Below are 27,752 nucleotides of genomic sequence, written 5' to 3' on the forward strand. Positions count from 1 at the left end.
CACATGTTGATATTTCTTTACTGTATTTATCTCCTGCCATCTGTCAACTGGAGGAGGGAGACAATTCTGAACGTCTGCTTGTGTATAAAAAAAAGGTTCCTGTCCTGAAAGTGGAAAATGAGCAAAGCAGACTGAAGGCTGAGCTGAGAACCGTGATGTCCTAGTTTTCTATTTGCAGGGAGCTGTATTTTTGTAAAAGTTGTTAGTGTCTAAGGTGCCACTGGACTCCTGGTTCCTTACACTAAAGGATGGCACGTGTCTCCCTTCCTCAGCAATCTGAGGAGGCACAGTCTACTCTGACATCTTGGGGTCCTCTATCCTCATTCTATCGCCTGTGGAGATTAGGCCTAGAAGACATTTGCCACAGAGGACTTGCTTTGGAAGGCAGACTCTATGGCATACCTTGCCGACGTCTCACCCCGAACCCCGTCCTCCCTGGAGTCCATCCCCAGATTTCCAGGAATTCCCCAACTTGGGGTTGACAGACCTAAGTGCAGGGAGGGAGTGTTTCTCTTCAGTTCTGGCTGAGGAAGGTATTTGTTGAATTGAACAGAAAGGAGTTTCCACCCTTTATATAACGGGTGCTGCTTTGAAAGGTTTGCATTACAAAGTGGTGGAGAACAAAGAATGCCAGGCAAAAAACTTAACAGTGGCTACAATTATGTTTATTGTTCTTAAAAAGCTCCCTTCTGGCTTTGTCCTGCAGTAACAGAATTCATACATTGTTTTTCTTTGGGGGGTATTTTTAAAAGATTTATTAAACTACAACAATGCAAAATAGACAGAAAGAATTCAAAGTGCATTTTAAAAGCTTGCTCTTCTGTGAAAATGCCCTCAGTAAGGTTGCCAGCATTCAGGTGGGGCCTGGAGTTCCCCTAGAATTACAGCTGATCTCCAAGTAGGGTTCCCAGGTCCCTGTACCCTCCTGGAGGGAGGGGAGGACCGGTACTTACCGAGAATCTACTCTTCACACATGCACTCCCGACATCGATGAGATGATGTCACCTCCGGAAGTGATGTCATCATACCAGCTGTGGGAGTGGTCTTGCGCTCTGCGTGGGACAGATTCTTTGAGAACCAGCCCCTTTGTGGTAGAAATCAGCCCCAAATGAAGCGCAGGAGCACTTCTGTAGCTGGCACAACAACATCACTTCTGGAAGTGATGTTGCCGCGGCTGCTGGGAGGGTGCGCTCTGTGCGCATTCCCAGGGTGCCCTCCAGTGGTGGGTGATCTCCAGGCAGCTGGAAACCCAGGCAGGTAAACCACCGGGAGATTTCCTGCCACTGGCTGGCACCTGGGATCCCTGTTTTCAGGCCACAGAGATACGCTCCCTTGGGGGGGAAATGGCAACTTCCTAGGGCAGACCGTGTGGCATCATATCCCTGCTGAACTCTTGCCACTTCCTAAGACCCACGCTCCCCAGGCACTGCTCCCAAATTTCTAGGAAGTTCCCAAGCTGGAGTTGCAACCCTAATCCCTAGGCCATATCCATAGAATCAAAAGTCAGTTTGTTGATCTGGAAGATTCTAGAGTAGAGATAGGCACGATCCGCATCACGATCGAAAAAAACCCACGATAATGGCTATCGTGCAATCGTGACCCGGCGGATCGTTATCGTCCACGGCCAACGATCCAGCGATCGGGAGGGGCCTAGATCAGGGCGATTGGGCTCAGATCGGGGATCCAGACACTCAGGTGCCAGCAATCTATTTCCCTGGCAACGGAGCCAGGGGAATGCCTGAGCTCTGTTTGCCCTCCTTCTGTCGCCCTGGAAACCCCAGTGGAAGCCCAGCTTTCCTTGATCAGCAGGGCTTCCTTCCAACCACAGAGCAGCAAAGCAGTCACCAGTTGGGAGAAGACACCCAGGGGAGGGAGGGGGAAGGGGGGTGTTCTGTAGCCATGGGCACTCCAATCTCATCCCTGCAAACCCTGATAGGCAGCTCTGACGGCCAAACACAGACGGCCAAATACAAACACAGATGCCGCTGGCATCACCCACCGTTCCTGTATTGCTGGGAACAGCGGGGCGCCCCTCCGCTTTTGCCTCCATGATCCACGATCCACGGATCGGGAACAGGAGATGCTTGGTGCGGGTCGTTAAATTGGGATCGTCGCCGGTGGCGATCCACAATCAGCTTGATTGTTAATTTTTTTTGGATCGTGCCCATCTCTGTTCTAGAGCAGTGCTGAGTGGTAGAGTGTACGCAGGATTTAGGAATCAAGAGTGCATCTGTCCATCTGAAAAGATCTGGAATGGACTCTGTCTCACTATCTCCAAGGAGATCAGTGCACCATAGGTTCCGTCCATTTTATAGTCAAAACACCATGAGGTAGTTTAGACTGAGTGTGTGTGACTGGCCCAAGGTGAACTTCGGTTTGCTAGGTGCTTGCCAGTACTAGGCAAACTTCTGGTGATTGGCCTCTCTGCCCAGTGATCACTGGAGATTGGTAGGAGGAGTTAGGCTGCCCAGAGATCACCCCCCATTACCAGGTAGCCTAAGCAAATGGCTGCACACAGTCTCCCATGCGATGACATCATTTCTGGTTATACCAGAAGTAATAGCATTGTGCAAAGGGCCAATTCTTTAAGAATTGTTCCAAAGGGCTACATTTCTTTAAGACTCAGCCTTGGTGTGAAGGGCTCATGCACTCCCAACCCCACACAATGATGTCGCTTCCAGTGTAACCAGAATTGATGTCACCATACGTAGTCATTTAAGTATCGGAGGTTTCCAAACAAAATCTCTTGACAGGCTGAGAGCTTAGGTTATGGTAGTTGTATAGATGGTGGTAGCTCCAGGTAGATGGTTTTGTGCACCAGAGTCCAGCAGTCATGGAGACCTCTAGTCAATTTCTCCAGTTCTCTTCTATGCAACTAGTCCATTTATCCAGTAGCTGTTCATGGTAATACCTGACTTTTTGGTTCTTGAAACACAGTCTTGGAGACACATCTCTTTTGCTCAGCTTTTTAAGTGTACGTTTGTTCTTGGCATAGCAATGTTGGCAAAACACTTAGAGAGGAAGAAGAAGGCTGCAAGAAGAGACAGATAAAAATCTGGGGGCATGTTTTGGAATTTGTGAAAAATAGATTAGGTAGTGTAAGGTGCATGAAATACAAGTAGCGATGCCAAGTCCCCCTGGGCTCAAAGTGGGGAATGGGGGGGGGGACATGGGGGGCATGACGGGAGTACTTCTCTCATGTTCATGTTCTGGAATTCTTCTGCATCATGCTGGGAAAGACGTCATTCCCAGCAAGACACAGAAGTGATGGGTCACATTAGGGGCTTATTTGGTAAAAATCGGCCCGCAATCAAGTGTTGGGGGCCAATTTCTATTGAATCAGCTCCTTGGTGCAACCCCGCACTTCCACGTTGTGCTGAAAATGATGCCATTCCCATGGCAACACGGAAGTGCTCTGGAGCACACTGTGGGGTTCTAAGATCCGTTCCTGCACCTTCTCCCCCTCCCCCGCTGGCCAGGTGAGAGGTGGTGGGTGGCAGAGGCTGGGAGTGAGGGATCTCTCACCCCTGTCAAGGGAATGGGAACCCCAAGTACAAGTTCCTTAAAATGTCAGGAGTATTTTTGATCACTGCCTGATTCAGATAAAAATGTGTCCAGCTAAGATAAAATCTAAGCTGTCTCTTGTTGAAGTTAAGATTAGAAAAAAAGACTACTTTAGGCTGTAGCAGTTGGGAACATCAAACTAAAACCTATCAGGGTTTTTTTTTTGTTGAGGTGATCACTTGATTTATGCTTACCATGACATAGCCAGTTCTGTATATTTTTAGAGACTGTGCCTTAATTCTGGTGTCTAACGTTGATGTTAGCTAATCTGGGGCATGTGTGCTCCCTCCCACTGTTCCTTTTCTGTGTGTGCTGTTTTGTGATGCCTATCAAATGTAATGGAACATTGTTGTGAATCTTTCTTGTTCCATCTTAACTTCTTCTACAACCCAATCCTGAGGAAAAATTATAAATACTTCTTTTCAGCAGCAAATACTGTTTGGAAGTTATCCTTCTGGGAGCACCTGTCAGAGGCCAAAGAAGAGGGTGCAAGTGGCATGAATCTAGTTAGCCAGGCCTGGGGCAAGGTTCCCATCTCTGCTTACGTAAACTCTCCATAAATGGGAGGTGAAATGTGATTTGCTTGGGATTATAAGGAGCCACTTCAAGCCGGTTGTTTCTAAATGAAGATCTAATGTCTTCCTTCATTTGTCAGATTAGAGCCTTTGTACTGAACACGAGAGAGGCAGCGCACTGATGTGTGGCTTCAGGCAAGCTTTGGAGGATGGCACCGCAGTTACACTGGGCACGTTCTACTGTGGATTCCTTCTATCATTTTTTCTCCCTCCCTTCCTGTTTGTTCTCTGACATTTGGTGCAACATGCCAGTGGGCCATAACCTTCTACCTACTTGTGAACAGTCTCTCTCACTAGCCTTTTCTCTGCCTGCTTGCCGTCAATAGGAGTTAGCCCATTTTACTTATTCTTCTGGAATTTCTCTCTCTGATGAAGTGCTGCTCCTCTTTAGTCGTGTACATCTTTTTCTTTTATTATTTCTTTTATTTACTTTATTTATACCCCATTTTTCTCCCTCACGGGGACCCAAAGTGGCATACAACATTCTCCCAGTCTCCATTTCCTAGTTACCGGAATGTGGGGTTTCCAAGGAACAGTTTCTTGAAAATTTGCCTATTCAGATTTAAATATTTAAATACTGCAAAACTTACATAATGTTAGCCAAAGATAGCAAATGCACCATGTACAATCATGGACCATATATAAGCACTGGAGTTAGTCCCTGACTCATATCTGACATGACTGATTTGTAGCATAACAACCCTGACATTTACAGATAAACAAACTATGTTTATATATGTGGGATGGACACATTTCCATGGAAAAATGTAGCATTGGAAAAATTTCCAACCCCATCACTGGTGGTTAATTACCAGTGTGTGTATGTTTTCCTGCTCATTAGTGAAATACCACACACAAAGAATATAAATATAACCAACATTGCCCCAAGATTGCTTTTTTGCAGTGTTTTATCCAGGGGTCATTTCATAGAAAAAGAGCTGGAGGAACTCATTAGCATAATTCATTAGAATATGCCACACCCCTTGCCATCATCGGAAGTGTTTCATTAGATTAACTGATTTGCATGTGCCACACCCCCTGACATCACCTATCCTGGCTGTTTTGGACCCAATCCTGGCCATTCAGGGCCGATATTGGGCCCAAAATGGCAAAAAGGGGCTGAAAAGGGGCCCAAAATGGTCAGGATCTGGCCGCTGCTGACCAGGACACTGATCCACCACCCATCAGAGGTCCGATCCAGGCCATTTTGGCCCCAATGCAGGCCGAAACGTGCTCCAAATGGCCAAGAGTCAGGTGGGCGGGGCCACCTGACATGTGTCCTCTTTGGGGAACTGCTGGAACTGCATTCCTGTGTGTTCCCCCTCTGAATGAGCCCAGGTTTTATCAAAGCAAAAATACTTAGTGGTGTACAGAGAGAGAAAGGTGCATGTGGACTGAGGTAACTAAAAAGCTGTGAGGAAAATGCATATGGATTGTATGAAATAGAAAACTAGAATAATGGAAATAATAAATTATAATGGAATAATAAAACTGGAATTCCTAATGCATCAGGTGTGTCCCAGAAATAAGAAAAGGCAATGGAGAACGCTGGAGTCAGTGAGAGGTTCTTCAGATGAAGACTAATAGAAATATTAGAAATGATATCAAGGAAGCCTTCTGAGTATAAAGCACAGTGGACATATTTCCTGTAGTGGCACTGGCGGCTGATTTTATGTAATATCTTGGGTGTTCTGTAGCTATTTAATACTCAGTTTTTAGTGTTCTCTTACTGTGTGGGTTATTGATTTGTGTTCGTTTTGTGACTGATAAAACAGTTCCCTTGCCATCCGGTCATAGCTGGAAAAGCCTTTACCGTGTGATCTGTGCATGCTTACTCAGAAGTAAGACTTTCTTTGCTCGGGGGCTCTTACATTTTTTAAAAACCATTTTATTTAGCGATACCATCTGAACATTACAAATTTAACCATTTAAGTGATTGTTACAGATTTGAATCATATATAAAAAGTAAATATACATAGAAATAAATATATAAACATTAACTAATAATATGGCAATATAACAGATTTCTTATTTATATATTATATCAAACTAGAAAGAGATGGATGAGAAGAAAACAGCAAAGATTTAGTAATACAATAATATCATACAAAGAATGTGGTTGTTTCAATACTTTGGTTCACTTGAGTTGAATGACATTTTTTCAATTAAAGGAAACCACTTGTCAAAGAAGCTGGAACCCGATTTATGAGGTTCTGGATCTGCCAAGCTATCTGAGATCTTTTCAAGAGCTAAATGTTCCCATACCTTGTTATACCATTTGTTTACTCAGGGGCTCTTACATGTTAGTCAGCGTGGATGCTAAGATCATTAGACTAGTCTTTCTTATAGGCTTGCCATTCCTCCACCAGGGGCAGGGGATCCCCTGCTCCCACCTCCTTGCCACACCCCCACTTACCTGGCCAGTGGGGGGGGCACCCCTGGGCAGCGTGGTGCACCCCCGTGCCCTGCTGCTCCTGCGCCCCACCGCGGTGCGCTCCTGCACCCCACAATGGGCCCGTTTTGGCCCGAATCAGGCCCGCAGGGGGGTGATCCAGCCCTTTGAGGAGCTTGCGCATGCACACCTGGGCTGCCCTTTGACTCGCGTGATGACATCACTTCTCAGAAGTGACATCATCATGCATGCCAGCAGCATGCGCATGCTGTGTGCACACGTGAGGGAGAACTCCAAAGCCGGTGCAGGGTAAGTGCCAACATCCCAGTCTCCCGTTGGGGGATTTAAGCAACCTGGCAACCCTACTTTCTTATGTGTACAGAGTTTTAGCATGTGGTGGCATATGTCAGGGCCGTCTTGGTATTGGTTCCAAGATGGTGGAATGCCTTCGCCTGTGCCAGGCCTGGATCTTTGTCTGCTAATTTTCCTTTTCTGCAAGCATTTGGGCTACTTTGAATGAGGATTGTGAGACAGTTTGATCTTTTTATTGGTGAGAATATTTTAATAGGATCCAATTTGATTTTACTTTGTTGCTGGTTTGTTGTGTATGTGAGACTGTTGGGTTTGGATCATGCCATCCTCCGTTTGTCTAGCTTGCATGGTTTTGGGGAGCTATTGTGCATGGATGGGGGGGGGGTCAATACCCTAAAGCAACATATTAAATATTTTTAATAATGAAGTAAGTGTGAATAAGGATTGCAGCATTACTAAAAGCTGTGGATATTTTAGCAAAGAGTTATCTGAGCTTCCCCAGCTGCTCGGTTCGCTATCCTAAAAATGGATAAAATAGTGTTGAAACAAAAGTTTGCAAAAGTGTTGAAATTCTTCAAATTTATAAATTTTGGTTTTGAGAACCAAATTTGATTTCAAGCATAGGTATCAAAATGTAATACTTGATTACATGAATGATGGTAACAAGAGCCAAGTGCAGTCTCTGAGGCTCCTCTGCATGTATCCTGTGAAATGTTGGCTGATACTACAAGTGTGGTGGTATAGCCTACTGTCTGCTTCTGTAAAATCATTTGAATGTCAAACGCTGAACGTTCATGCAACTATAGAATATTCTTTGCAGAGAGGATAGCGGATGAAGATTCATTCGTTGCCTTTGAGGTAGGCTGTAGTAAGGTTTTTGTTTTGCAGCCCTATATGTTTATTTCCATCTTTGAATCTCATGAAGACATCCATAGTTGCATTGTACAAAACTTTTAAAACTTTTTCTCTGGGCATTTTTAACATTGGGAGGTGCTGTAAGCAGAAGACGAAGGGCAGTGGCCAAGGGGCAAAACCACTCTCTGGATGAATGGTGCTGCCGGATGTGAATTTGAATATTTTTTAATTATACTATTTTAATTTTTTTTATTTTTGTTGTCCCTCTTTTGCAGAAATAATGGCTGATGTGATAAAGAAGGTGAAGAAGAAGGGAGAATGGAAGGTACATTTCTTGCCCTTAGGGATATGGGTAAAAGTATGAAAATATGACGGCCATTTCAGACTGAGTTAAAAAAACATCACAATTGTGGGTTGGTCATGAGAATATTCTCTTGTTGTTTAAACATGAAGGTGCTGTCTGTTTATGGGGTAACAAGGAAGGAGGCCATGCCAAATGTAGGTTCATTTTAGACTACAGGTGTGTGGTTCAGGTTCAGGAAAAAAAATGAATTTATGCTGATTTGGCTTTTCCGAATGAAATTAGAAAATACTGAATCAAATTCAGTGTTCCGAATGTTTTAACTGAATAAATTTGGATTTGGCACCCAAAGAAGGTCTCCTCCAGCCACTCTCCATCATTCCCTACAGAGAAAATTATCTGGGACTATCCAGGGGGCTGGGGGGTGATATTTTTCAACCAAACACCAAATTTGCAGGGGACCTATTCCTGACTGTTTTCTAAAGACCACCCAAGTTTTATGTAGGTTGGACCCCGGGATCCAGTGCTATGGGGCCCCAGCCACTCCATTGTTTCCTATGGGGAAAAGTCACAGTTGACTCCCACTGCAGAAACACACTGGGGCAAGATGAGACTATTTCCTTCTTCCCCTATGATGAGACTATTTCCAAGGCAGTTCTCGGGGCACAAAACCACCAGTGCAAGGCATGTTCCCAAAGGCAAGCCCATCTTTGGGAAAGCCCAACAGAACCAAACTACAGCACAGGCAATGTGCTTGGAGTGTTAGGGAGGTCCAAATGCTCTTCCCAAGACTTAAAAGTTAGGTAGAAAGCCAGCAGGATGGACAGCTGATCCAGTTTGTACAACATAAAATGCACACTCCAATCTGGACCCCTCCCCCAGCCCCCACATGCCCCAAACTATCCTATGTTGGCACAAATCTGTGCAGAAAATTGAGAACGGTGGCACCAGAAATGTTGTTCTTGCCACTGGGACAGGATAGAAAGATTCAGAGAGTTAAGGAAAGTAGAAATATGAGTGATACTCTGGCCGTTTTCACACGTCCCCCGGGAGATTGTGCAAACTCACAGCATGAAATGTCTTCCTATCACGATCTCCCAGCACGATCCCCTTTAATAACTCGATGATGTCAGAAAAAGCGACATTAAATGGGATTGTGCTGGGAAATTGCGCTAGGAAGACGCTTTTCTGCTGTTTCGTGCGATCTTCCAGGGGTGTGGCCGTGTGAAAACAGCCTCCATGTGCAGAAGCAAACCCACAGAAACACCTAAATGAAGCTAGAGAAGGCTGTTGTGTTATGTACTATGTAATACGCTGTTCTAATGTTAACTTTCCTCATTACAGGGGTGGGAGGGATGGCCGGTGATGAAGAGCTGCGCATCTTGCACCTCGAGGCCCTGAGCCAGTGTGGTGCTGCACAGAGAGAGGATAACTTGGGTTTCACAAAAGTACTCCTCACTCTGAGGGCCAAACTACAAGTGACGCCCGACACAGGTTGGACACTTGTCAGCTTCCCTTAAGTTTTTATGGGAAATGTAGGCATCCTGGTCTTGCAGCTTGGCTCTCCGACTGCTGTCCAAGGGACTTTTCAACTGTCACTTGTCCAACATTTCGCCAAGCTGCCTACATTTCCCATCAAAACTTGAGGGAAGCTGACAAGTGTTCAACCTGTGTCATTGGTCACTTGTAGTTTGGCCCTCACTTTCAGCCTGAGGCCAAGTGGGATCCAGCTTATACAACTGTGCTTGCCTGCTGTTGCCTTGTGCTTGTGGCTGAGTACTGCTTTGTTCAGTTCTGAACCCAGTGCCTGGCTGCTGTGAATGACACTGGTTCCTTTGGGTTAAGTTGCAACAGTGTCCCTTGCTTTAGTTCAGTTTAGGTGGAATGGATGTGGTTCTCTGTTGTGATGTTGGTGCTCTTGCTTCACTTTGGTTCTGGGGGATTTTGTTCCCTTGTTTCAGTTGGGTTCTGTTACACTTTCCTAGGGATAAGCTTGCATTTGGGAGTATGCCTTGGCTGTGACAGCCTTGTATCGGTGTGTTTGTGCCCCTGGGAAACAACTTGGAAAATTTCCCATCTTTGGGAACAATGGAAAGTGGCCGGGCAGATTGCTCAGGGGCTCTTTGGTGCTTGAGGGGGGCCCTTTCAGTTTGGTTCTGTCAGGCTTACCCAGGGCACCTTCTTTGGGGGCCCATAAAATTGACCCCTGGGGTCCAATCTATATGCAACTTGCAGGAGGAAATCTTTAGAGGATAGTTGGGAGTAGGTTCCCTCCAAATTTGGTGAAGTTTGCTTGAAAAATGACCCCCAGACGCAGATAGCCCCTAGATTAATTTCTCCGAGTTTTACTGAATTTCTCTAATATAACTGAACCAGGTTAGAGAATCCATTTGGAATTCTGATTTTTTTTTTAAATTCGGTATTCTGAGTCCGGATTTGTTGAAATCCTAGTTTAGACACCAAGTCAAGTACTGGCCTGTTCTTTGTGAGCTCCCTCCCTGCCTTTCTTCCTCTTTCAGGTACTCGTGGTAGATCAGCTGAGCATGCGCATGCTCTCTTCCTGCTGCAAGATGACTGACATCATGACTGAGGGGATAACAAGTGAGTGGAGCAATCAGAGACTTCCCCGTCTTGCTCCCACTGCATTGTCCGTGTCCCTCAGTTTCCTCTCTTCGTGGAAATCATCAAAGATGGTCTGAACAGGTGCAGGGAAGAGAGAGAGCCTCCCCAGAAACAGTAGCACAATTTAAAAAAAAATTCTGAACCACTTGATCAATTTGCTTCATTTATTGTATCACTTAAGCCTGCGCTACCTAATTTCTGCTCTTTGGACTAGCACCCCCAAAATGGCCATGAGCGCTGAGCATGTGTGTATCTATGTAATGCCAGACATAGCTTTAGTTTTTTGAGGGACACCAAGACACCATGTGCCTTGCTCTGCCTGGCAAATGGTAGGAGCTTGGGGGGGGGGGGGTTGGTCACGGAAGTTGCATGCACCCTAACATCACTTCCAGAAAAAAAAACCCAGCCGTGATGTCATTTTGCTCTAAGAATTGCCAGAGACCATTATAGTAAAACCATAAAGATATCTGGTGATGCCTAGAGTGACAACACTTTTTTCTGGTGCTTCCTTGAGCAATGTAATATCACTTCCAGGTTTTCCCCACACCATGTGTGACACCAATGTTTTTAAAAAAAATTCTCCTTCCACCACTCTTAGCAGCAGTGGGCCACACGAGGTGCCAGTGGGAGTTCTCCTGCCATAGCAAGAGGCTTGGCAGCCGTACTTGGCATAGAGGCCTTTCCTTAATGTGAGAGGGGGTGTTGGAGGCTTTCCCCACCTCCTGATGTTGCTCACTGGCCTCAGAATCTGAAGGGGTTTCTAGCACCTTGTTCCTCTTCCTGTCAAGGCTGCCTCTCACAGCCTGGGTATGGTAGCTGTGTGCTGTCTTTGTCAGCCATCTCATGTCCACTTTTAAAGGGAGCCTGATAGTCACCCCGTCCTCTCCCATGCGTTCATCTCCCTGTGAGAGGCAGGGCCTTGACCAATCACTGGTCAGAGCTGAGGCTTGCCTCTCACTAAGCCTCTCACCCCTGACACTGCTAACCAGTTGTAGTGGGGGCAGCAGCTCTTCAAAGAGGTGGACTGCTGGGGTGGACCTTTCCCCTGCCTCAATGCATTCCCTGCTCATGAGTCCAGGAGTCCTCCTGCCCCCAGGCACTTGAATTTGTCAGAATGTGGGGAGATGCAGCACAAGTTGCATCCCAGAATCCTCTGCAATGACACAGGGGGATCTTGTGGGGTGTGATGAAAACAGCATACGTTGCTTCCAGTCTGGAGAGGCCCCATGCTGAGAGAGAACCAAGATGGCAGACCAGACTCCTGAAGGGTGGGCCTCTTCAATGAGCTATATCTCTCCCCTCCTCTGTTTGACCTTGTCAGCCTTAGATTTGGGCTGGGGTAGGGAGGAGAGCAGTGGATGGGCAAAAAGACTTTCAGTCAGGCTGTAAGATTTTGGTCCCTGGATAAGGTTACCAGGGCCCCTTACTCTTCCAGTGAAAGGGGGGGCAGTGGTCCTATTATGCTCCTTGTGTGTACATAAAGTGCGTGCGTGGGCTCCCCCCACATGATGACATCACTTCCAAGAAGTAACATAATTATGGGGCCATGGGTGTGTGTACTTTGCAGGTGACTGATTTGGGCCCCAAATGGGCCCAATTCAGTCCATTTGGGGCCCAAATCGGTCCACTGCAAAGTGTGGGAGCACTCTTGGGTTGGTGCAATGACACCACTCTCAGGAAGTGACGTCGCACTGCCCCAGGAGGCCTGTTCCTGTACCTCCCCCCCATGTCCAGGTAAGAGATGGAAGGGAGTGGAGGGTGAAAGTGAGGGAACAGGATCCCTATCCCTGGAGGAAATTAATTACAGGCCTTTGAATTTCCTGGCTTTTAGCCCTGTTGACATCTGCTGTATCCAACCTGTTTGTGATTTCTTATTCAGTTGTGGAAGACATCAACAAGCGCCGAGAGCCACTGCCCAGTCTGGAGGCCGTGTACCTCATCACCCCGTCGGATACGGTAGGTGTCTTGCCTGTAAAGTTCTGTGCGGGAGAGGAGAAGTGGCATGGCTACTGAACTTTCCTGGAGTCTAGGAGGTGCCTGTTCATTTGGCAATTCGAGGGTTTCAGCTTCCTTGATGCACTGTACTTCAAGTCCAGTAAGATACAGGTGGCAAGTTGGCCCTTAGAAACCTGTCTCGCCCTTCAAACCCTCTTGTGCGAAGTACCACTTTTGAATGCACATTAATAAAACTCCCTGCAAGTGCGGCGGATAAATCCCTAGGGGGAATGGCTCTTGCTCAGCCTGCTTCCCATGCTAGTTTTCTATGAATGGGGATGGCTTATTGTACATGCATGTGTTTGAAAAGGTTCACCTACCTAGTTTTTCCTTAAGAGCATAAGAGGCGCGGGAAAGGGTCTGGGAATGCATGGAAGTAAACTGTAACATTTCAGACAGTGGCCATTTCCACACAGCTTACCTTGTTCCGGGAAACAGCGAAATCTCGTGACAAGACACAATAACAGCATCTTCTCGTGCGATTTTGCGCGAGATTTCGCTGTTTTCCGGAACAAGGTAAGCCGTGTGGAAACGGCCAGTACAAGGTCACTTCTGTGAGCTTTAAAAGAACAAAAAGATAAGACAACTGCGTTCTTCTCAGGCTGCTAGAGGGAGAAACAAAAGTGATTACGGAATTTGCAAAATGAAATCAAGGTACAGCATTAGCAATGGTTCAACACATAGAACAATGGCATGGATGTAGGGGCACACAGACATGACACTGCCATTCCCCGATATCTAGTATTCAGAGATACACTGCCTCTGTACATGGGGGCTCTGTTCTGCTGCCGTGGCCTAGTATGACTAACTCATGGATAATCAAACAACAAGGGATGCTTTCCACACCAGATGCTTTTGTTCATCTGCAATTGTACGTGGAGTTAATCAATTAATCAGCTAAACCTCATGCAGTGAATCACTTGAGAGATCCTTAATTGGGTAAGAGCCCCATGAATAATGTATTAATACTACTCTTTATGTCTTCTAGTCTGTCCGCTCACTCATCAATGACTTCAAAGATCCCCCAGCTGCCAAGTACCGGGCTGCCCACGTCTTCTTCACCGACTGTATGTATGCTGGGAATTGAGTTGTGTCCACCCACTGTCGTCTTCCTGTTTATATTTTTGTGTGTTCCCACTGTTGTGTTTTTAAAGGCACAAATCCACACATACATCCAGGAGAGAAGTCAAACGGAGGCCTTTCTCTGATGTGCTCCTTCACAGTACTCAGAGAGGGGCAGGGGTGGATTAAAAATGTGACTGCCTCCTCCTGCTGACTGAAGTGGTACAGACCAAACGTCTGTCTCGTTATTTTGTGAGTGATGCCTAGAGCAGTCCTTTTCATTTCCCTCACGCAGCATCTGCTGTCATTAATGTGCAATGTTGTGCCTGCTGACGTTAACTGACTCATTACAAGTGGTTCTTCCTGGAACTTTCTCTGTTAACTTAGAGGTTATTGCTTAGCATTGCAGTCTGCTCTTGTGTGTTCTTTTTTGCTTTTGCACAGTGCTTTTGCGCAGTGTGGAGTTTATGCAACAGTCTGGAAAGTGACCGGGATACCTGTGGGCTAGTTGTTGATGTCTATCCAGTTTACGCTTCCATTGTATGGATAGTTCATCTTGGAGAGGAAAAGGAGCTGTCAGACCAAGTTTTCTTATCCTGATTAGACATGGGCACGAACCAAACAAAAATTAATGAACCTGTGGTTCGTGGTTCGCTGCCACCGATGAACCCGAACAAATGAACCAAAACGAACATTTCCTGTTACTGAACTGGTTCGCGGTTCGTGGGGCTCAGAACGGCCCCTGTTGCACTTAGAGAGCCCGTATTCACAGGGAGTGTTTAGCAGGCTCTCCTCCAGCCAGCACCCAAGTTTGGTCAAGATTACAACAGGGATCTTGGAATTATACCCTCTCCAATCCAAGGCCCTCAGGAAACTCCCACTCAATACAATTAGAGTCACCAGTTGACATTGGCCCAGTGTACAAGGGGTTGGCCGTCAGAACTGCCTATCAGGGTTTGCAGGGATGAGATTCGAGTGTCCATGGCTACAGAACACCCCCCTCCCTCCCCCGGATGTCTTCTCCCATGTAATCAATTGTAACCAATTTGCAGCTCCATGGTTGGAAGGAAGACCTGCCGATCAAGGTAAGCTGGGCTTCGATTCTGGTTTCCAGGGCGACAGAAGGAGTGCAGACAGAGTTCAGGCATTCCCCCAGCTCCGTTTCCAAGGGAATTGATTGATGGTGCCTGACTGTCTGGTTTCACGAACCGCAGGAGAACGCAACAAACTGGGCTTCCAACAAATGCTGGTTCATTGGCCATGGACCCTCACGAACCGCTGGATTGTGAACAGACGATCAGGCGGTTCGTGGGTTTTTTTGGTTTGTAATGCAGTTCGTGCCCATGTCTAATCTTGATTTCTTTGTAATTCTAGTTTTTATAAAATGTTATAAGCTGTCTTGGGAGACAATATTGGTAGAAATGGTAGGCCATGAATGTTCCTAAATAAATTTTTAAAGTATTTATATATTTGACAAAAATGACTTCTTATAAACACTTTCTAAGCAATAAGAGTTCAGAAGCTGATAAGTTTCTTGAAAATGAACTTTTTTTTCATTGTGTTTGAAGAGGGTGTTTGACCTTATGTTTACTTTGAGCTAGTATAGATGCTTATGCTTGAATGTTCTGTCCTCCCAGACAAATTCTTTTTTGGACTATTTATACTCTCTTTAAACAGTGTATAATTATGTAGTTTGGGAAAATTGAGATAAATTTTCCTGGAATCTTTTTGGGGAGTTGGGGGTAGAAGTCTAGACTTTACCTTAGGTTTATTGAAGATACTGCTTTACATATGTTTTGTAGTCTGTTCAGCTTATTGATCTTTTAGGTATTTGTTATCTATGGTCTGTTTGATTCACTGAATTTTGTGGTACTTGTTATCTATATTACTTGGCTCACTGATTATGGTAATACAATCATGTATTGATAGTTTGAGGTTTTTTAAACTTTGCTATAGTGTTTATTAACCCTCCTCATGTTTAGTTAATGTTTAATTACTTACATAACATTTGTGAAAAATCAATTTAAAAAAAGAAAAAAACATTTTAACAGAGGTGAAAATTGGATAAGCAAACAGCAGTAGTTTCCCATTTATTTATTTTAAGATTTTTGAGGTACTTGTTATTTCTGGACTGTTTGATTTATTGAGTTTTGTGGTACTTGTTATCTATATTACTTGGCTAACTCATTATGGTAATGTAAACATGTATTGACAGTTTGAGGGGTTTCTTTTTTACTTTGCAGTAGTGTTTATTAATTAAGAGCTTATACCTGTTTAGATCAAGGTTAATTACTTAAATAATCTATGTGGAAAATCAATTTTAAAAAAGAAAAAAAATATTTTAACGGAGGTGAAAATTGGACAAGGAAGCAGCAATTTCCCAATTTTTTTATTTTTTATTTTAAATATGTATTACTCCAGATGAGTAAGTAAATTATGGCATTCAATGTCAGTTTACGTAGCAATGGCAGCTAGCGTTGCTGGCGTTTAACTGAGGTTAGACAGATTCATGGACAGAAAAGAGCAAGAGTCCAGTAGCCCCTGTGAGACGAACAAAAAATGTGGTGTAGGGCATGAGCTTTCGTGAGTCAGAGCTCACTTCTTCAGATACAGCTCACTGCTTCACATATTCAAGAAAGCTCATACCCTACCACAAATTTTGTTAGTCTTATAGGTGCTACTGAACTCTTACTCTTTTCTACTGCTGCAGACAGACTAACATGGCTACCCATCTTGATCTATTTTCATGGAGGATAGTTCATCAAAGGCTACTAGCAGAGATGATTGAAGAGACCCTCCATGTTCAGAGACAATAAACCTCAGACTTCCACTGCTCAGAGGCAGCATTAGGAGAAGGCCTTGACCTCTATGTCGTGTTTATCGGGCTTTCTGTTTCCCCCTGGCCCCCCGCAACTGGCTGCCCACTGTGCGATTGAGGGTGTTGGGCTGCTTGAACTACTGATCTGATCCAGCAGTGCTCTTAGGAACCACTTCCAGCTCTCTGGGGAGAAGAAAACTCCCATTGGCTCTCTCTCCAGTCAATGGCAATGTTTAGCAGACACCGTTTCTCTGTGGATTTTCTCAAAGGTGTGGTGGTAACAGTGAACTGCTCTGTTGTGCAAGTATCCAAATGATGGTGTCTTCTCCCTCTCCAGCATGCCCTGATGCACTCTTCAACGAGCTGGTGAAATCCCGTGCAGCGAAAGTGATCAAGACCCTGACGGAAATCAACATTGCTTTCCTGCCCTATGAGTCGCAGGTGAGCTTGAGGGGGTGGGAGAACATGAACAGTTGTGGCCAAGCTAGTCAGGAGGCAGGGGGCCGAGCTGTTTAAAGCTAGGTCTGCCTAAACCCTGTCATTACCAGTAATGTTCTTGTCTGAATAAGTAATGTTGTGTGTGTGTGTGTGTGTGTGTGTGTGTGTGTGTGAGAGAGAGAGAGAGAGAGAGAGAGAGAGCAATCTTCTGGGAGCCCCCCACAAATTGCAAAGAGACAATGCTACAGAATTATGGGTTTGGGAATCCTGCCTGGCTGTGGACCCCATATTTTTTTCAGGGTCCCCATATTTTTTCATATTTTTCAAGGCAAAGGGGGAGATTTAAAGGGGTTATGTCTTAGCTTGCAATATCAGACAAAATTAATAGCTCTAGTACGAGGGAACTGCTTTCCTTTTCTTCTCCCTGCCTTTCCTCTGTTCTGTGCTTAGCTGCCCTGTTTCCATCCATTCTGCTTTTCCTCTCCTGCCATTGGCTAGATCCTTGGCCCATCACTGCTCAACAGGGCAGGGGAAGAAGCTTCTCAACCATCTGCTGCACAACCTCCCCCCCTCCTGTGTTGGGGCGAGGGGTGGGTGGGGACTGTGACTGGGAACAGATGGCAGGAGCAGTGTGCAGAGCTGTAAATACCAAATGCAACAGGTTGCTTTTGCCCCCCTGCTGGCCACAGCAAACACCCCCTCTGATGCTTCTGTTGCTTGGAGTGAGCATTACGCTCATCGGTGAGCAGAGGACGTTGATGCAGAAATGAATCAAACTTTCTCACTCTCGGGCCTGTGGCTGCTGCTTACTCTGTTATGTGCCTACGGATCATATTCTGGGAAAATGCTATGCTAGATGGACTAATGGTCATGGGCAGAATCATATTCAGCTGCACTGGAGAAGGGCCATGGTACATGCAGGGAGGAACCAAGTTCAGTCCATGGCATCTCAGGCTGCAGGTGTTGGGGTTATTACCTGATCACTTATTACCTGATTCTTTTAGTCAGAGGTGCCAAAGATTGAACTTGGGACCTTCTGCATGCCAAGCAGATGCTCTGCTACTGAGCCACAGCCCCTATTCATAGCTGGCTTCTAGGAACCTGGGTCCGTTTCAATGCAGCAACCTCGACTTGGTCATGAAATGCAATGAAATCATACCCTTAAGTCATAGTCAACTTATGTCAACCTCTGGTAGGGTTTTAAAGACAAGAGACTAACAGAAGTAGATTTCTATTGCCTGCCTCTGCAATCTTGGTCTTTGTTGGAGGTCTCCCATCCAATTACTAACCAAGGTCGACCTTGCTTAGTTTCTGAGATCTGATGAGATCAGGCTCTCCTGAGCTATCCAGGCCTGAGCTGACTTGGTCACAATGCAGGAAAACTCTTACTAGACTGGTCCATTTCAGAGTGCAGTGGATTGAGTTACAAGGCAGAATACTTCTTTGTTTAAATATGCTGTGCATATATAACTCAGTGGGGATAAGGCTAGGTGCAATCTATGTCTATTTTTTCTCTTTAAACATTCCTAATGCTTGTTGTCTTGTTGATCATTGGCCTGGTATGTTGATCACTAAAAAGGATTGGTAAAAGAAATGGAGAGGGGAAACCTAGATGGACTAATGTTTCACTTTCTGTATTGCTTTAATCGAAATGTGTGTTCTGGCATCGTGGAGCAGGCCTAAGTGGGAAGCATGGAACATTTTGAGCCAGACCTTATGAACTGTTTTTCTGTGCCCAGGGATATGTGCAAAAGGGGGAAGGGGCAAAAAGCCTTAGAACATGCAGAGGATTTTTTCATTGCTGAATAACCTCATCTGCTCAATCCCCCACCCCAATAACTAGCTTCTAAGTTAAAAAGCATGATATTTTTAGCTTGTTTGGAGCTCCCATACCTTTTAGGAAGTAAATTCTGGTAACCTCTAGTGGTGTCTGGGGTCAAAAAATTAATTTTTTGGGTGAACAAGACCATCCACCATAGGTCAATGTGGCAGAGAGGTTGCTGGCAGCTGTGCTACTTCCTCTTCTTTGAAGCCCAGAGCATCTAGGCTTATTATCTTTCCTCCCTGTCTTTTGGACCCTGTGTTAGGTCTACTCTCTGGACTCCGCTGACTCTTTCCAGAGCTTTTACAGCCCTCACAAGGCTCAGATGAAAAACCCCATCCTGGAGCGCCTGGCAGAGCAGATTGCAACCCTCTGTGCTACTCTGAAGGAATACCCAGCGGTCCGATACAGAGGGTACGTTGGAGACCAAAGAGTTACAGCTGTTAGCCATGACAGCTACAAGAAACCGCCATGTAAAGGAGCAGCCAATCATTTGCTGGACAAATGGGGGAAGAATAATATCTTCGTGTCTTCTGTCTGAATTTCCTGTAGGGATTTGTATAGGGATTTGTATAGCCTCTTTTGCAAGTTGGGCACGAGGTGGGTCTTGGATCAGATCCAGCAAGGTGGTTCATCATTCTTTAAATGCAGTTTACTTGTTGGTTCTGTTCATTGCCTAAAGGTCACCTTAATGTAGCCAAGAAGTAATACCAACTGGAGATGCCACAAATATATAATTTATGTCCCTTTTGGCAGAGACTACAAAGATAATGCCATGCTGGCCCAGCTGATCCAGGATAAATTGGATGCTTACAAGGCTGATGACCCAACCATGGGCGAGGTGAGTGAGGTCTTCTGAGTGTAAATGGAACAGTCAATCTAGCTTGGTGGTACTGGCTCCAGAATTTTGGACCAAGAGACCATTCCTTAACCAGGTAACACTGAATCCAACAGGGCACAGTTATTTATTTAAAGTCTCTGTAGATCTCCTTGTCATATAAATATCTACAACGTGTTTTACAACAAGCAGTCAACAAGATCGACCATACAAGCTGTGAGACAATACACCAGAACATCCTAGCAAGGTAAAATAACAGAGGTGATATAAACATTACCTAAATGGCACCAGGTTAAAATGAGAATAATGATTAAAAGAAACGTTCTAAAATGTATGGCATAAAATGCAATTAAAATAAAGGAAATACTTCTCTACTCAATGAGTAGTTAAATTCTGGTGTTCGCTGCCAGCGGATGTAGTGATAGCCGTGAGCATAGATGGATTTAAAAGGAGATCGGACAGATTTGGGGAGGCAAGATCCATCAGTGGCTACCGGTCACGGTGACTGAAGTGAACTTCTATATTCAAAGGCAGAAATATTCTGAATATCAATTCTAGGAGGCAGCATCAGAGCTAAACTAGCTTGGAGCTGGTTTAACTGTCAGGACTTTCGCTGGGAACTGAGCTTTGTTAGAATTTTATGGGAACATGAGAAATCACCAATTGCCACGTTTCATTGGGAACAGCAAACCTAGTTTTAAATGATGTGTGTGTGTGTGTTATGAACAAGTAATTAGAAATAACAGACTGAACACAGCATGCTTGCATGTTTTTTATGTTAACCAAGTTCTCTTTTTTTCCAGCAAATGTGGCTGCATGTTTTCTTCCATGGAGGGGGGAAAAGGCTGGCATATCCATGTAGACTTTTAGTAGCAAAGTTGCCAGTGGTTTGCAAACAGCAAGAAAAGTGATGCTTTCAAGCTTCCCGCTGGAAGGAGGAGGTTATAGTGAGTGACTCGCTATAACCCCCTCCCCCCTCCCATCGGGTAAAAAAGGCAGTGGGAAGCTTGAAACAGCAAGAAAAGTGCCGCGGCTGCTGTTGCTCTACCTGAAGCTTTCCGAAACACTCTGAAGCTTTCGGAAAGCTTTGCTTCGGTATTTCTGAATCGGCTCAGCAATGCTGGGGCCAATTCAGTATTACCGAATCATTCTGAGTCAGGTCTGAGTCGGGTTAAAAACCCAAATTGGAAATCCAAAGTGCACACCCCTAGTAAACAGTTAAGAATCCCTCTCTGCCACTACCTCCTCTCTTCCCCTGCCTTCCTAATGCTTCTGTGGCATCAGGAAAAAAGCCCAGAAAATATCGGAAGAAAACCAATATTATGTGTCGTTTACCCCTTAATGTGTTGTACAGTCTTCCAGCTGACATGAAGCCAAACTTTACAACCTCCCGGAGGTCCAAAAGGACAACTCTGTTTCATTTTTCTCTCCCCAACCCCCCAGGGTCCAGACAAAGCTCGCTCCCAGCTCGTCATCTTGGACCGTGGTTTTGACCCCAGCTCTCCAGTGCTGCACGAACTGACATTCCAAGCCATGAGCTATGACCTGTTGCCCATCGAGAATGACGTCTACAAGTAGGAGCCCTCCCATGCTGAGAGTTGTGAAGTTCTTTGCTTCTAATTTTTATGTCAAAGTCGCCTTGAGAACGTTGTGCCAGGAGTGTGGGATGTCATATACTTTCAAATATATAAATAGTTTCAGCTGCCAGCGTGCACAAGCACCCATCTGATTCACTGGAAGGGGAATTCTTAAAAAGGATGGAGTGAGATCCTGGCCCTTCCTGGTTTCGAATATACTGGCTCACAGTTTCAGGCATTCACTTCACCGTGAGTGCAGCACCTGTACACATACCTGTTTACGGAATGTGTGGTACCTGGTGTGTGGCCTGGGAACTCAATTCTAGGCAAGAGGTGGGACCAGTGTGTTTGTCCCCCCAGCTCCCATTGCCCTGTGTACACATATTGTGTATGTAGGGTTTGCACATACTGACTCTTCCCTACAATAGTCCCCTTTTCAAGATGAGAGCATGGCTCAAAGATGTAGTTCCAGGATCCTGTTTCTGTGATTCTGAGACTCATCTTTAAGAGGTCCACAGCCTGTGGCGGGTCTACTCTGGATAACGTTGAGAAAGGATTTCTCAGGAGTGACAGACTTCTGTATTCCTGAGGACTAGGCTATTCTCCCATCAGTGTCAGTAGTGCATCTAACTAGCTCCCCAGTTAGATTATAATAGTTGAAGTTGTTATCAGCATGTGGCCTTTTGGCATCGCTGGAGTATCACAAACAGAGATGTAGCAATAGCATCAATGTGTGGAATATCTTTCTGTGTTTCATACGGCTTTGAAAACCATTTTCCTTTCTTGAGGGATGGGAGAGGCAGACTATTTACAACTTCTTGGTAGAGTGGCTAGGGACCAGCGTAAGTCATGTGGGGGAACTGATGTCACCTGAAATAGCAAAAGAGCATCCTTGGACAAGCATCTCTTAGGTGTGGTGACATCCTGTAGTTTAGATATAATTTTTTTAAAGTGACAGACAAAATCAGGAAGGATTGTTCTAAACATGACTGTTAGCCAGGAGAACTAAATGCAAGCTTTGTGTACAAAAGTGGTCAATCTCTGAATATTGGTTGCTGATGAAGAGGAGAGTTTATTACCTTTGTGTCTTGTTTGGGGGCATTGTGAAGGTATCTGGCCACTGTGTGAAACATGGTGATAGATAAAGTGATCTGGTGCACCAGGATTCTTTCCTCTTTTGGGGGGGGGGGGGTTGATACATTCTCATTGCTTGATGAAAAAAACGCCCTCGCAGATCAAAGGTGCAGAACTGAAAATGACCAGGTTTCCCTTTCTTTGCCACCCTGCAGGTACGAGACAAGTGGCATCGGGGAGGCCCGTGTGAAGGAGGTGCTGCTGGATGAAGATGATGATCTCTGGGTAACCCTGCGCCACAAACACATTGCGGAGGTGTCCCAGTAAGAACTGGTTCCCGTCACTTCTTTTCCTTCTTTTCCTTCCGGAGATGACCGTATCTCTGAAGTTGCCTAATGATATAGGAAATGTTAATAGTTGCGCCAGTTAATTGTGCCAATTAAGCTGCACGAAACTCCTCTTCTGTAATTAACAATATAGAAAAATAAGATTTGAGTCCAGTAGCACCTTAAAGACCCACAAAATATAAGCTTTTGAGAGTCAAGCTCCCTTTGTCAGATAATGGTATCTAATGAAGGGAGCTTGTCTCTCAAATGTTTATACCCTGGAAATCTTTTTGGTCTTTAAGGTCCTACTGGACTTGAATCTTGCTGTTCTACTGGAGACCAACACAGCTACCCACCTGAAACTAATATAGAAAATGGATTCCCATTTTATAATTTGTTGGCTCAGGTAAGAAATTTGACACATCCTAAAAGTATGAGATCCATACGCACGCAAGATACGCATCAATAATAAATAGTAAGTGGTCTTTTTAGTCATCTTAACAGTTATATAAAGCATCGAAGCTCTAGGATATACATAATGCACGATATGTTTCTCGGGTTTTGCTCAATTCGGCTGACCTGCTGAAACCCTAAATTTCTTGGTGTATTGCAACATCCTGTCTTGTGACTAAAGGATGTACTTAGCGTTCTTTATATAGGTTTTATAGGTCATATGTATCAGAAATTTACAATAGACTTTAAGAAAGGGGTGGAGGCAGAAGCTGCCTGAAGTGGTTAGGCCATAGGACCATCAAGTCTAGATCCACCTGCTTACAAGAACTCACTGGAATTCTGTGCAGATCCTGTGCCTCTTTACAGTGTTTACTCAAGACTAGTTTGAGACATTGTGGAATGGATTGCAAAGTATCTTCTGGCGTGTTCTTCCACTACAGTAGGGACAGCAGCATCCACCTACTGTTTCTTCCCTTTGGTGGGTTCCTGGATAAGGAAAAGCTGAGCCACTATTTCCCAGGAAGGTGGCCAAAATCCTTGCTAGCTCATGTGGGCAGCAGTAGGCTCTTCCAAAGGCAGTGAGTGGCTGTGTGCCCCTGGCAAAATGCCCAGGAGGCCAACCCCTGGAGCCCTGTGTTTCTTTCTCATGAGGTAGTTTGAAAGCACACTGCCTGCATGTTTCTCCCTCTCTGTCAGAACGTGGCCCAGGCCATTTTTCAGCATAACAAAACTTGACCTTTTTGGAAAAGCTAATTAGCAGTCTTACCTGACTGCTTTTAAGATTGGAGAAGAGTCCTCGATGTGTGTGTTTTTGTGCATGAGAGTGAGTGAGTGAGAGAGAGAGATCCTCTTGCTTTTCTCCCACAGAGTGGATTGCCCCTTGAAAGAAGCTACTGAAATCGTGAAAGTGGCCTAGGAGGAAAGACTTAAATGCTTCCTTCCAAGCAAAGGGATGTGTGTCTAATTAGCATTTTAAACACACACACACACACACACACACACACACACACACACACACACACACACACACACACACACACACACACACACACACACACACACACACACACACACACAAGAGATCCTAACTACTATGCTTTCAATTCACATCTGGTTTGATCTTTGGGCTCCCTTACATGTATGAAATTGATGCCTGTAAGCAGCGCCAGATCTAGGGTTGCCCGTGCCCGGGGCAACCCTAGGCCGACTTCCTCGCGCGCGCTCCCTGCACTGCGTGATGACGTCACTTCGGTGACATCATCACGCAGGGCAGAACGGTGGAGGCAGTGTGCGGAGCTGGGAAGCCGCCCACACCATTCGCCTCCCTGCAGGTGAATGGCGCGGGCTGCCTTGCAGCTCCCTGTGCTGCTTTCGCCTGCCCTGCAGAGCAGGGGGTGGCCAGCTTGCTGCACACCTCCTGCCCTGCAGGGCAGGCAAAGGGCAGTGTGGCCGCCCACGTCATTCACCTGCCCCACAGGAGAGGGGCAGCCGGCTGCCCTCTCTCCTGTGGGGCAGGTGAATGATGTGTCCTGTGGGGCAGGTGCATGGCACGGGCGGCCTCGCAGCCCCCCATGCTGCCTTTCGCCTGCCCCACGGGACAGGGGGCTGCTGGCTTGTCACACACCCCCTGTCCTGCAGGGCAGGCAAAGGGCAGTGTGGCTGCCCATGTCATTCGCCAGCCCCGCAGGAGAGGGGGCAGCCAGCAACCCCCTGTCCTGCGGGGCAGGTGAATGGCACCGGTAGCCTCGCAGCCCCCAGTGTTACCTTTTGCCTGCCCTGCAGGACAGGGGGGTGCGCGGCAAGCCAGCCGCCCCTGTCCTGCGGGGCAGGTGAAAGGCAGCGCAGGGGGCTGTGAGGCTGCTCGCGCTGCTGCCCGCGCCCTCTGGCAGCTGGCAGCTGCTCCCGGCGCCCCCTCCCTGGTGGTGCTGGGGGCAGACTACACCCCCTGCCCCCCTCGATCCGGCCCTGCCTGTAAGTAGATTTATGTCTGTGCTGTGTTGTCACCCTAAAGTATATTTGGGTGTCTACATGTTAAAAATTCAGAGAGGTCTCTGGAATATTAAATTGAAAATTGTATAGTTTGTAACAGTGTACAGTGCCTGGCAGCTGCAGGCAGCCCCCCTTCCCCCCCGGTGAGTTCATTCTTCCTAGGGAATTTGCATGCATTGGGCTTGCCCCATTAGATCTTGGAAGCCCTGGTTAGTACTTGGATAGGAGACCACCGAGGAAGTCTAGGGTCAGTAGGCAGAGACAAGCAATAGCACACCACCTCTGAATGTGTTGAGCCTTAATGGGTTGCCATATGATGCCTGTAACTTGATGCCTCCCCCCCCCCCCAAAAAAGAGAAAGAGAAGAAAAAGAAATTTGAATAGGGAGGAGTTTTTTTTCTGGCTGAGTTGGACCTCTTTCTGTTCCAGGGAGGTCACCCGGTCTCTGAAGGACTTCTCTTCCAGCAAACGGATGAACACCGGTGAGAAGGTAAGAGAGCACGACTTGATACCTAATGGGTACTATGAATATTTTTCCACTGGTGGTGCTTGCTTATTACGTTGAGATGATTTCAGATTCCTCTTCCCTTCTGTCTTGATTCCCATTTTGATTTTGCTTCTCCCTTGTGCAAATGAAAGCAACAGTGTTTTATTTTTCTGCTATCTTTTTCTTCCGCCCAAATCCCACCCCCACACATGCATTTTCAACATTATCAAATAAACATATAAATGCATTTTCAGCATTATCAAATGACATGCATTATATGCCTAAATTTATATAAATCTCAAAATTGTACTGTATGCATACACAACAGAAACGAGTCTACAAAGCAAAATGGAACAGAGGACTGAAGCTGTTGGCAGAATTAAAAATGTGCATAAAAAGAGGCAAGGTGGGGAATGTTCACTTATCCTGATTATCGAGTGAAGTAGCCAGAGATGGATACCATTGAAGTTTGATATACTAATATTTTACATTAGCCCATTTAAATGATTTTCGGTTTGGTTACTATTGCAGTATTAATCAAAAACTGCAACCCAAAGTCCGTTGTTTCCATCATTCTAAACCCAGCAGTAACCAGTTAGGGGCAACCTGAAGAGGGCATGTAGGTAAGGTTCACCTCCTTTTTTTGTTTTTAATTTGCAGACAACCATGAGAGACCTTTCCCAGATGCTGAAGAAGATGCCACAATATCAGAAGGAACTCAGCAAGGTAACTTCCTGTGCAGGGCAAGGACTGAATCGCCCTTACAAAAGACTGTTCAAAACATGTTGTATTCACCATTGTGCTCCAAAATTGCTGTTTTGGTGCGCTGAGTTGTGACTAGAGAAGGGCACGAACCGAAAAAAACCTGAACTGTGCGGTTTGTGGTTCGTCGCATTTCACAAACCACGAACTTTCACCAACCTTCCCCGGTTCACGAACCGGTTCGTTTGGTTCATGAAAACCTCACATCCAGGTCAGCAAATTGTCACTTCTGGGCCAGCAGAAGGCCACTTCCGGGTCAGCGGAAGGTCTGCAGGAGGTCCGTCCCCTGTTGCCTAGGAAACTGATTGATCGGCGCCAGGCTGTCTGCAGTGACAAACCAAAAACCGAACCAAATGAACCAGCCTAAAGTTTTTGGCGGTTCATCAGAAATGGTCTCTGACGAACTGCCAGTTCACAAACCTTGAACCAGCCCGGTTTGTCACAAACTTTGGTTCGTATTTTGGTTTGTGCCCATCTCTAGTTGTGACTGGGTTTGTGCATCTGTGTTTAATTTTCTCTTGACCTAATGAAGAATGATTGCTTTTAAAAAATGCTTTATTTTTCTGGTTATTTTTTTAAATGGATGATGTTTTTAACTAAAGACCATATTTGGTGGCAGGATGAGAAATACATATATATTTAAATAAATAAAATAAACCTGATTTAGGGATTTCAAAACGTGTGATGACCCACAGGAGGTCTTTTCCTAAGGTTTCAAGACTTGCATCCTCTTGAGGGACCAATGAACTGGGAACTGGTGAGAGGATAGCTTAGGCTTGTCCATGCTTCTGAAGTCTTCCCTGAGTCAACCCATTAGTTCACCTAGCTCAGTATTATTTACCTCCATTGTCAGCACCAACTCTTCAGGATTTTGGGTTTCCGTAACCCCAGCTACATGTGATACTGTAGCTGGAGAGTGGATTGGGACCTTCTGCATGCAAAGCCTGTGCTTTACTTCTGAGTCACTGCTAGTCCCATTGGAAAGATGCACTTTTGGCCATGTGAAATCAGAACTGTTTCTGGCTGTTTCTCGGGGTTGTTCCTCGGGATGAGTATCACCTTGGGAGGCCCACCTGGGCTTAGCAGATCTTCCAGGCACTTGCATGGGTCCTTCTGAGTCCTCACATTGAAGTTTTTATTAATTGTTCTGGGATGGGAGCAACTTTGCCTCTTTTCTGTCTCCATAGTACTCCACTCACCTTCACTTGGCTGAGGACTGCATGAAACATTACCAAGGCACTGTAGATAAGCTTTGCAGAGTAGAACAGGTAAGTCAGCAAAAAAAAAAAAAGGAAACGCTGACAAATGTGTTTTGTGTGCACGGTGGGAACAGTTCGTGCTGACGGGGACACCTTATGGCAAGCATCTTCTTTGTGCTCGCTGGCTCTTCTGACTGCACATGTGCTTTCTCTGAATTGTAAATCTCTGCATAATTTGACAGATTTTTGCAGGAGGCTTTGAACGAGCAGCTTGGCTGCCTTGCTGAGGGC

The 27,752-nt window shown here is 45.6% G+C and overlaps 1 protein-coding gene across 1 annotated transcript in view; it reads left to right on the top strand.

Moving 5' to 3' along the window:
- Positions 1–27,752, top strand: part of LOC129342305 (syntaxin-binding protein 1) — a 72,034-nt gene that overhangs the window by 21,145 nt on the left and 23,137 nt on the right. Inside the window, exons 2-13 of the mRNA XM_054998002.1 lie at positions 7,974–8,023; positions 10,519–10,600; positions 12,501–12,577; positions 13,605–13,683; positions 16,834–16,937; positions 19,022–19,170; positions 19,513–19,597; positions 21,038–21,168; positions 22,461–22,568; positions 25,443–25,503; positions 26,161–26,226; positions 27,450–27,530. Coding sequence (XP_054853977.1) covers positions 7,974–8,023; positions 10,519–10,600; positions 12,501–12,577; positions 13,605–13,683; positions 16,834–16,937; positions 19,022–19,170; positions 19,513–19,597; positions 21,038–21,168; positions 22,461–22,568; positions 25,443–25,503; positions 26,161–26,226; positions 27,450–27,530 — 1,073 coding nt within the window. The remainder of the gene's footprint in view (positions 1–7,973; positions 8,024–10,518; positions 10,601–12,500; positions 12,578–13,604; positions 13,684–16,833; positions 16,938–19,021; positions 19,171–19,512; positions 19,598–21,037; positions 21,169–22,460; positions 22,569–25,442; positions 25,504–26,160; positions 26,227–27,449; positions 27,531–27,752) is intronic.

The sequence above is a fragment of the Eublepharis macularius genome, chromosome 14 (genome assembly GCF_028583425.1).
Source record: "Eublepharis macularius isolate TG4126 chromosome 14, MPM_Emac_v1.0, whole genome shotgun sequence".
NCBI classification, from domain to species: domain Eukaryota; kingdom Metazoa; phylum Chordata; class Lepidosauria; order Squamata; family Eublepharidae; genus Eublepharis; species Eublepharis macularius.